At 35.6% G+C, this 10739-nt stretch overlaps 1 protein-coding gene across 2 annotated transcripts; it reads left to right on the top strand.

The window, feature by feature from the left end:
- The first annotated feature begins 367 nt into the window (after positions 1-367).
- On the top strand, positions 368-10288 carry LOC117323307 (serine/arginine-rich splicing factor 6-like). Of its 2 annotated transcripts, XM_033878445.1 has the most exons (9): positions 368-470; positions 3410-3545; positions 3929-3999; positions 4691-4801; positions 5292-5309; positions 6213-6282; positions 8388-8461; positions 9235-9354; positions 9650-10288. In XM_033878445.1, the coding sequence occupies exons 2-9, from the start codon at positions 3423-3425 to the stop codon at positions 9903-9905; spliced, it is 843 nt and encodes a 280-aa protein (XP_033734336.1). In that variant the 5' UTR covers positions 368-470; positions 3410-3422; the 3' UTR covers positions 9906-10288. The 2 variants fall into 2 exon arrangements, with proteins under 2 accessions (XP_033734336.1, XP_033734337.1); XM_033878446.1 differs by lacking the exon at positions 5292-5309.
- Positions 10289-10739: the final 451 nt, after the last annotated feature.

Raw genomic sequence — 10739 nt, 5'->3', positions numbered from 1 at the left:
AAAAGACATCTCTCAAACAGAGCATTTGCTGGAAATCAAACTTGACAATACCTATTAGAAATGGTTACAATTTAAATATAACGTTATAAACCAAAAGAACCTGCCAATCAATTGTTTTTTCTTTTAAAATAATACCAATTCAATTTTTAATAGAGCTTATTTTTTCTGTTTACACCGGAAATAGAAATATTTCTGCATATTTAGTTTCCGAAACATTTACATAATTTATCACAGATGAAGTAAAATGGAAAATAAGAATAAGCAGGAGTATTTTTCCGTACAATTTTTGCTAAACACATTAAATTTGCCAAATTATTTTTTGAAGCATTCCCCTTGTTCTGTAATTTGTGAACCCCGTAGTGTGTGTATCAAGGGTTGTCATTCAGGCGCTTGATTGAAAACGACCGACTTGTATCCGTTTCAAACATTTTACTGGGTGGTGTGAATATATAACACAGCGGCGTTCGATGGTAAGTGCGTGGAAGGAACTGAAATTTCAATTTTATAAATTGTCATTTCTGTGTCTTCCCCGATAGGATTTTTTTACAAGCATTGTAAACACAGACATTGATATAACATTTATCTTAAGATGCTGTCTAAAACAAAGGTCAACGAGCTGAAAATTGATAATTTATGACTTATTAAGACAATGTCAAATTGTAACATCGAATGAAATTGCACCATTGCGCTATCTTGCATCAGTGACGATAACGACAAATTTAATCATGTGAGGATATTTCTCGCTAATTTTAACGATTTGTTGGGAGTTGTGAACAAATGGGGTAACAATATTTCGGTTCACAGACGTTTAGGTGTCGCAGATATACTGGAAAAAGGCTCGTTTTCAGTTTTTCGTATCGACAAAATAATTATTGAAATCCATTTATATTGATCTAAACTAACATTAAACGTTACAAAGTATATAAATATAATTTCAGTGTGATTGTTTTAAAAGTATCTAGCATTTTATCGCCCCATGTGTTTGATATAATTTTCAAGAGGAAAAGCAATTTGATAATCGTGCATCATAATGTTTAAAATAGGGCCGTTAAAATATAATCTATAACTCATTCTCGGAATCGAGACAAGTACTGTATGATGAAATAAGACAAATAGCAAGATATGGTTAACATAGATATTTCTTGCCAAGTAAATCATTATATGTATAATATATGTCTTTCGGTTATGCAGAAGCTTAAGCTTGTGTAGAGTAGTGCTGGGAATTGGTTCCAAACTCGGGTCGATCATTGACAAAATTGACTCAATAACCAGCACGACACTAGTAGGCTGGACACTTAAATTAATTGCTGGTTTAAATAAATCACTATAATAACTAATTATAGCAATTCCAAACTGTCAAAAAACAACATTGGATAAAAAAAATGCATGCTCACAAGACTCCTGAAACTTGCAGGGGATGTTTATAAAAAACATTTAAACATGTAACAGGAGAGAAAATGTAGGGGCCAGACCGGGGTTCGAACCCGGGACCTCCGAACACTAGCCGGATGCTCTACCAATTGAGCTACCTGGTCACCGATGATCGACCCAGTCCAGTCCGGCTACAAACATATTGAAAACAGATCAGAATGAATTCAGTTAATTAACAGGTTGGGGAAAACTTGCATAAAACAGGTTGAGGAGGAGTCCTGATTTCACTATTATTGTGGTATTCCACTATGATAGCTATATATAGCTATAAAAACAGTAGTAAATCGAAGCATTTCCGCCAGAAAAGGTATACGTGACAAAAAGCGAGAGTTATGGTCTGTAGGTGCATGATCCATGTAAAGAGCTCAAAATGGAAATATTTCTTTGGGAGTCTATGGCTTTAAGTAAAGCTATACCTCCATAGGCATATATAATAGGCACACACAAGTTAGGAGTTTTCCCCAACCTGTATAGCTGAAATAGCAATAAATTGACATTTGCCTAACGTAATAATGACAAACAGTATACAGAGGAGCCCACTTATTTGTATATCGGTTATTTGAATATCCCGCTTATTTGCATAAAATTCTCAGGTCCCGATTTTCTTCTTTATCTTTGTATTTTAATCCCGTGTATTTGCATTGACTAAAACACCGACTCCCACTTATATGCATATAAAAATTCCAAAAAATCGAAAAATTAGGGTATTTTTGTAATTTTCCCGTAATAAAAGTTTTATGAAAAGTTTTTTAACTTACATATTGATTCGACACAATGTACAACGTTATCTTATCATTGGTTCACACTTCGTCATTACAGGTTACGTTCGATGCATCGATATCGACATTAAGTTATTATCTAGACCATATCAGTAGCAATGTGCAGAAGAATTACTGAATAAAATATTTATATGCCTCATCTTTTGATGAGATTTGTTTATTTATTATAGCATCGATCCAAACCTGTGTTCTGTGCACTTGAACACTCGCTGAGGCAGGTTGCGATCGCCATGATTGTTTACTAGGCGCGTTGCATTATGGGGGCATATGTGTAAGGAACGACAACTCTGTGTGTGTGTGCGCCATTTTCCAAAACAAACCCAAACGACAATACACATCTCACGGTCATTTAAGACAGTCTATTGCTTAAGCAGTTCATCATCTATGGTCAAACAACTAATATACTCGTAGCAGGAACAAAACGCATCTCGAGACGATAATGAATGTTAATTGAAACGATGACATTGTACATCGTAGTGCCAACCCACGTGTGTATGACCGATATCGGACCCAGAGACTCGGGAGTGACAAGTAGTAAACGATGAAGTATATGCAAATATTTGTACATTTACAAAGAATAACAACCCATGTATTTCGTATTTACTCTTATACTTTAAATACTGTTTTTTTTTTAAATATATTTTTAATGCAAATAACGTAAACAATCATATAGCGCCCATTTTGAGTACCTACCTGACGATCTACATAGTGTATAAGAGGGGCCAAAACCCAACTCCGCCTATACGAATACTCCGGTTATTTGCATATTTTGTCATGGAAAAAGGGCTATGCAAATAAGCGGGTTGCTCTGTACTTATTATATCCATCATCAATATAAAGTTGAAAGTGTATCCTGTCGTATATCATGGGGAGTGATGTATCGCAATACATATAAAAAAAATAGCCCAATGTATCGTAACACCCCTTGCTACAATGTCACTGGCTCAGATTATTGAATGTGATTTTCTAACAGCTGAAAGTAACCCAACCAGAAGCATAAAGCTTATACTATTCTTAAGCTGCAGAAAACTTTTTTAAAGGTATGATGATGAAACTATTTAAGTCAGAATTGGAACTGATGAAAATAACCCTTCATGTGCTAAATACCTTTTCAAACCTTTTATCCAGTGATGCATTAAAATTTTCTTGATATATTTCAGCAATCAAAATTAATGTGAATACTGATTGTATCTTTTCAGCAAAGTGATCAACATGGGAACTAGAGTATATATTGGCCGTCTGTCCTACCATGCTAGAGAAAAAGATGTTGACAGATTTTTCAAGGGCTATGGCAGAATCAGAGATGTTATGCTAAAAAATGGCTACGGATTTGTTGTAAGTTTTGGTTTGCTTTCATATTTTCAAAATATACTGTTGGAGGGGAAATCTGGCTTAAAACATTGGGAATGTGGTCATTTTGCGCACCCAGTTATATATGAAGGAAAATGACTATGATTACTCAAGCAATTTGACAAATTTGCAAAGGTGAAGAAAAAAACACTGAAAAATATTTTTGTACATGTCCAATGCAAAAAAAGTGGATTTTTTTTTTTTTTTTTTCATGTGTCCTTTTTCATGAAATAAGCAAGTTAATGGATTCACTTGTGAAGTTGTGTATTTTACCACAATTTATGTAAGAGTGTTAGTAATAGCATTGGTTTCATTAATCATTATGAGTAGCTGGAAGTCATTTACATCTCCAAGCATTTGAATTTAAGGAATTTGAAGACTACAGAGATGCCGATGATGCAGTCTATGAATTAAATGGAAAAGACTTGTGTGGTGAAAGGTAAAGTATTTTGCTTATACTAAATGTTATTGTTAGCAATTATGGGAAAATAAGTGAATAATAGAATCTTGCACGGGTCATTTCTATGGACAGATATCTCAACCGATACTTGCCAGCCAAATTCTTACATGAGTATTGAAATATCTGTCTACAGAACAGACCCGTGTTTGATTATTTCTCTCATATTCTAACAAATAAACATATCCCATTCAGACTAAACATCAATCTAATTTGTTCACTAAAAATCAAAAACACACTGGTTGAAATACCCATTCATAGCAATTGTATGATGACTGGGGGAAAACATTATAACGATGTCAGGTCAACTTATCTTGTGCGATGTTCTGAATGAAGTATTGTCTGGGCAGGTTTTATCATTTGATTTCCAGGGTAATCCTGGTTATGTCAATAATATTAGATTTGTCCTTGATGTATAAATAAACCATATATATCAATTTCAATATGGTATATACCATAAATGATGGAATGGTATTGTTTAAATTATATTTCATTTTGAATTCAGTTTAAACAGACAAATGCAAGGTTATATGATGAAGATCTTTCGGGTCAGAAAGCTTCTGTTGACAAAACTACCCAACAAGATCTGATGACCTTGGAATATTGAGTTATGTATGTAAGATAGCATGTTAACATAAAAATGGTATCAATAAGACATTTAATCTATTTTCAGAGTAATAGTAGAGCATGCAAGAGGAGATCCAAGAAGTGGAGACTATCGACGTGATAGTGGACGTGACAGAGCCTTCAGCTTTCCTCCACGTCGCCGTGGAGGCAGAGATAAGTAAGGATCTAAACTGGCATTAGTTTTATAAGTAATAACGTAGAAATATCTGGATGTTCTTTATATAATAACTAAATGCTTGGACTTGCTTTGAAGATCTGCATCAATATATATCTAATTATTTTGGGTTAAGACAAATAAATGTGAGATAGAGAGGAGGAAGGACTGGTGTAATGAGTCACAATTGTTGTCGTCTGATTTCAGAGTTTTTTTGTTTTATAGCTTGTATACATATCATGACCACAAGTTCATGAAAGATTGATTGAAAGCGATTAGTATCAATGGGGATTCCCAAAAAGTTAGCGAAGTTTGAAATGTTTAGGTATCGAGATAGTCTTCAAATGATCGATCAATTAGTTTGTTGCTGTATTTCATTCCAATTATAGATGATAATACCATTCTAATGGAACTATAGTAAACAGTTTTTTATCCGTATTAACTTCTCTGCATTGGTCAGTTAAGTAAGATACTTTTTGAATTTACATTTTAGACACCAGGCAGTGGTCAAGTGAGTACGACGGCAATGAACGATGACTATAATAACCGTAGATGACCATTGATGACTCCAAGCAACAGATGATTAAAAAACAAAAACAAAATATTTTGTAAAAAAATCTCACCTGACCACAGTCCACTTAACCGTCATTGACAGCTGTCAAAAACAAAAACGAAAAAATAAAAAAAAAATGATAAAAATACATTTTAAGGTATCAACATTGGAAGCTTGAAAGCATTGCTTTTGCAAATCCAGATACACATGTGTAAATATATATAGTCTTTGGGCAGAGCCAGTTGTTAAATCAAATTTCTGTTGAGTGCTGAACACTTTCATGATCAGTTATTTCAAAGTTGTTGAAATACTGCACAGAAAAATAGGGTCCTGATGTCGTCATTTTCCAAAAAAAAATGATCTGCTTATGGACAAATGCACTAAACATGTAGTAGAGATTCTAAATATTTTGTATTTAAGTTTTGGCTGGGAGGTCTTTTTAATGGGGAAATATAGCATACTGTTGTGCACACTGGCTGTCTATGGAAATCATGACAGTGGAAATAATGCTATATCGGATGTTATCAAAGACAAAGTCCCCTGCAGATTTGATATCGTGCATCAGTTAAGTTAACTTGTGTGAACAGGTACATGATGCGATCTTTCGGGTCAGATTCACCAATGATGATAACAACCCAACGTGTACTGAAGCCTGTTTCACTTAAAATTAAGTGCTGTGTTCAGAATAAGTAGAAAGATAAAAAAAAATAAGAGTTTAAAAGACAAATTTTGAGAAGAAAAAAAATGCTTAAAAAATAACATTTTGAAAGTAAATAAAAGCCAAACTTTCCAGAAAAATGCTGGTGGTTTGTGGCGAATTTGTGTGATGGACTCTGCAAATGCTATGATGATTTATTGCAGGTACGGTCCCCCCATCAGGACAGAATATCGCCTCATTGTTGAAAACCTTTCCTCTAGAGTCAGTTGGCAGGTAAGTCAAACTTGGTGACTCTCCAGTTGGTATGAGTAAGTTAAAATATTATGCTGAAATTTTCATGTGCAAGAAAAATATAATCTTTGGGATGAGGCCAATGCCCAAGGAAAAACAAGTGTAAAAAATCAAATTTCAGTAATATTTGTTGGTATTTGCTTGGGGTAGGGATTTCAATATAAATGCATGATGTTTTTTATGGGCATTTGGTAGCTTCCCTTTCCTATTTGATAACCATCATTTCTTGACTTTTGCTGTACAGTTCCTGCATCATCACCTTCTCCTGTATAAAAATGCTATATAATTTCATTCTGATTATTGAGAAAAAAAATTTGTTGGGAGAAGCTGGTTTTGCAAGCCTGAGCTTTATTCTTTGAAGTTAATCGGACATGCTGTAATGTATAGTTCTTGGTCACCCTTATAGTTATTTAAGACTTGTGTAGTTTTCAATTCATAGCTGGTTAGTGTCAAATAAAGTCTGGTGTAGGGTTTGTCGTCTGTATGCAATTGGTTCACATGCACTCTGCTTTAAAATTTAAGTAATAGATGCCATCACTGTTCAGGAATCAAATTTTTACAGCAGCCTAATTATTGATAGGTTTTGTACATTGACAGTGAATGAATTATAAAGGAGAAAATCTTTTTTTCATTGCTCAAAAGACTTCTAGATTGAACGTGATCTGTCTTCAAATATTGTATCTCTGTTGTAATGATACCCTTTACTTCAAAGTGGATTATTTGACAAAATTTCTAATTTGTTACATTTCTTTCTACAAGCAATAGTGGTGAATTGAATTGGAATGAAATACCAAGTGAGTTGTTGTGCTCGTATTATAAATAGGTGAAAATTATTTATGATAGTAATGATGAAAAATGGTCTTGTGTGATTGAAATAATTTATTTTATAGGCATTTGAGAAAAAAATGCAATCAAAGCAAGAAAAGGAAAATTATATAAAACAGTTAGTAATTCTAAACTGGTATTGTCTTCTCTCATAAGCACACATCCTCTAAGATGAGGTAGCTGACGAACCATGAAAGACGAGGGTCTGATCTGACTCCCATAAAGTGTTTGAGAGATGAAGGTTCCCTCAGGTCGATCACATTGCTTGCTTGATGGGGCACACATCCCTGAAAGATGTCGGTCTGATGTCAGAGGGGGTTCCACTCGGTCATTGAGGCACCCAAGTGTCATTCCCAATTTGCTTGGTCGATTGATGCTGGCTGAACCGTGCATATCCTACTGTCGTCCATGGATGGGCGATAGGGTTAGATTTCAGATGTGAATAGTCCACGTGATCAGATCAGGGGGACCGAGGACTGGCATTACTGTTAGCTAACTAAGTAGGCTTGACAGACGGTCATGTTGGAGGTCTAGGTAGTGCGGCACTAGACGGGCAGGACCCGCCACAATGCTGTAGGGTTCAAAACAAAAGCACTAGCCAAGCGAATGATGAGAAAATAGAAGGTTGCCTGGAGGTAATGTTAACAAGATAACAAGAAAAATCTTTGTTCAACTTGTAAGGTAATTATAAAAAAAAAAAAGATGTTGATGCATATCAGCACAATTGAAAATCATTCTTTACATCAAAAAGCAGATAAATACTATTTATTTGGTCCGAAAGGTTCTTTTCTAAGAACATAATGAAAAACATCTTAAAAAACGTAATACATCACAAAAAATGTAACCCTGATACATTGGACGACCTTTGTGGGAGATCTGGACCTACTTTTTGGCTTTGAGGAAGGTTATGGTTTAGGTAATTCTGAAAAAAAAATGGTAATGCTTCACCATGTGCTGATGCCAGAACTGGTCTTGGAGATTAGAATAGTGTCTTAAAAAGTTTGGTAAGTATGAAGATTCTTCCTGGGTTTCTTGTGGTCTTGGCTTCCTATTCTGTGTTGGAAACATGTCGTGGGTAAGTATAGGTCAAGGAGGATTCTCACACTTTGGGATTGGACAGGCTGAAGACTGGGTAAACATTTTATTCAGGATTTATAGTCAGTTTCCCATTCTGTCATTTTCTTTATTTCTCCCATTTATCCGGCCACTGTGCTGTGTGGTATCAATATTCTTATTGGTTTTTCTGTTTGCTGTACTTGAAGGACCTGAAAGACTACATGAGACAGGCAGGAGAAGTCACATATGCAGATGCCCACAAACAACACAAAAATGAAGGGTAAGTGGGTCGAAAGGCAAAAATAATGATAGCAAATGGATAACAAGTCGATTAACTCCGTCGAAATAACATTGATATTTCTGTTTTTTTGTTAACATTTCCAATCTCAAGAACTTGTTGATGAAATTTAATTGTATTATATACGAAGAATAGTACCTGCTCTCCCATTGCATGATCGTAAGAGGCAACTAAACTTGGGATCTTATCTTTTCTCTTCTTTCTGAACAACTTTCTTCTTCCTAATGTTCTCCTTGACAATGCCTCACTTTTGGCCTTTAGTTGAGCGTTCGCCCCTGTGAGGAAGGCTTTGGGTTCTGTCCCCTAGCCGAGACATACCAGAGTCTTTAAAAATGGTAGTTGCTGCTCCTGCTTAGCGCTCAGCATATTAGGAGTGGGACGACTGGTTCGCCCGTTGTCAGTATAATGTGACCGGGTGGGGTGTGCTGCTGGGTGTCTTCGGCAGTATGCTTCAGTGAGGTAGCACTATAAATCGGCAAAAGTTCCGGCCTATCACAAGGAGACTTAACACGAACATACAGCAGCCTCCCAAAACACACATACGCACTCACCACACGCACGCATGTCGCACGCACGGGAGGCCGTCCTTAAATGACCTTAGCTGTTAATAGGACGTTAAACAAAATAAACCAAAACCAAAGTATTATATACAACTTACTAGATTTATACATTTGGCCTATGTGCTTTCTGCACAGATATTGAAAATGGCAAATGTTGGATATAACCACTGATTGTTACTTTGCATTGTATTCCAGTGTGGTCGAGTTTTCTCAATATGGAGACATGAGGAATGCCCTGGACAAGTTGGACAACACGGAAATTAACGGCAGGAAGATTAAGTTGGTGGAAGATAAGCCGAGACGCAGCAGGAGAAGGTCAGTACTTTGACATAACCAGGATTAGATAAAAATTGTCAACACTCTATTGGTTAGGAACAAGTGAAATCAGTATAAAGTTTTACTAAGGAGAACATAAAGCAGGTACAAATACCATTGATTTGATTGGAAGGTGAAATGTATTCAGATCTGTATTGCATAATTTGTTTTACTTGCACAAGTAAAAAAAAAAAACTTCAAAAGACCAGGTATCTGATCAGTGATCGTGAAGTGAAGTAAAATAAATATCAAACAATGTTTAATAAATATTCTTTTGTATGATTTATCGTTGTAGCCGAACAAGAAGTAGGTCAAGGTCACCAAGTAGATCAAGATCTAGGTCTCACAGCAGGTCAAGGTCAAGGAGCAGGAGTCGTCGTAGTCGCAGTCGTAGCAGGAGCAGCCGAAGAAGTCGCAGCAGGAGTAAACACAGCAAATCCAGATCTAGGTCCAGGTCTAGGTCCAAATCAGAACCTCGCAAATCTATGTCGAGGTCAAAATCAAGGTCAAAGTCTCCACTAGAAAATGGATCACATGAACAAAAAGAATGAAAATAAGTGACAATGGTGTGTTCAGGAATGTGGAGGAGAGTGTAGTCGGACATCTTGGTTCAACAGCTGCTAGACTTCTGTAGGGACTAAAAGACACTATGCTAATCATGCCATGCCCTAGCATGTTCTCTTCAGCTGATTTCTTAATTATGTTTTTAATCATCTCGTATTTCATAGACATTCATTTTGTTTTAGATATGCTTGACACTATTTTTACAATTGGCTACATACAACGATTGTGATCAGGTCAGCAGCTGTTGTTGGAGACAACAGTTCTATGTATTCTTGTATAAAACATTGATTCAGTGTGGATGTTTGTATGTGTCATAAGGAATGTAAATTGTAACATGTCGGATGTAATAAATATTTTTGTTTCAATGTAATTGTCGTCAGCTTTAACATTTCTTTCGAATTTTTATTTTGGATCATAATTCCAGTGTCGTCACATGGTATTTTCAGCAATTAGATTTTCTGACAAGCACGACTTCAGGCTCTGAATTACAAAATTAATTCTTGCTTTTACTTAAAAACGTTGAGATTGTCATTTGACTTCCAAAAATGTGGGAAATGTAATTCTCTCATTCACTGAAAAAAAGTTCGCTGAAATTTTTTATATTTTACTAATCAATTCATCATTTGATCTGATACTGGAACTATATCTGCTACAAAATTTAATCGTGTTATGATCAAGAAACCTGACTTGTCTGATTTAATTAGAACTACATGAAGTCAACGACACAGTAATCCAGGTCAAATTGTTTGACCAATTACTAGCCCAACAGATCTGTGGCTATTTTATCACCCTGCATCCGTGGTCTGTCGTCCTTCTGTCCA

Source organism: Pecten maximus, chromosome 3 (genome assembly GCF_902652985.1).
Source record: "Pecten maximus chromosome 3, xPecMax1.1, whole genome shotgun sequence".
Classification (NCBI taxonomy): Eukaryota; Metazoa; Mollusca; class Bivalvia; order Pectinida; family Pectinidae; genus Pecten; species Pecten maximus.
This window is presented reverse-complemented; position numbering and strand designations above follow the sequence as displayed.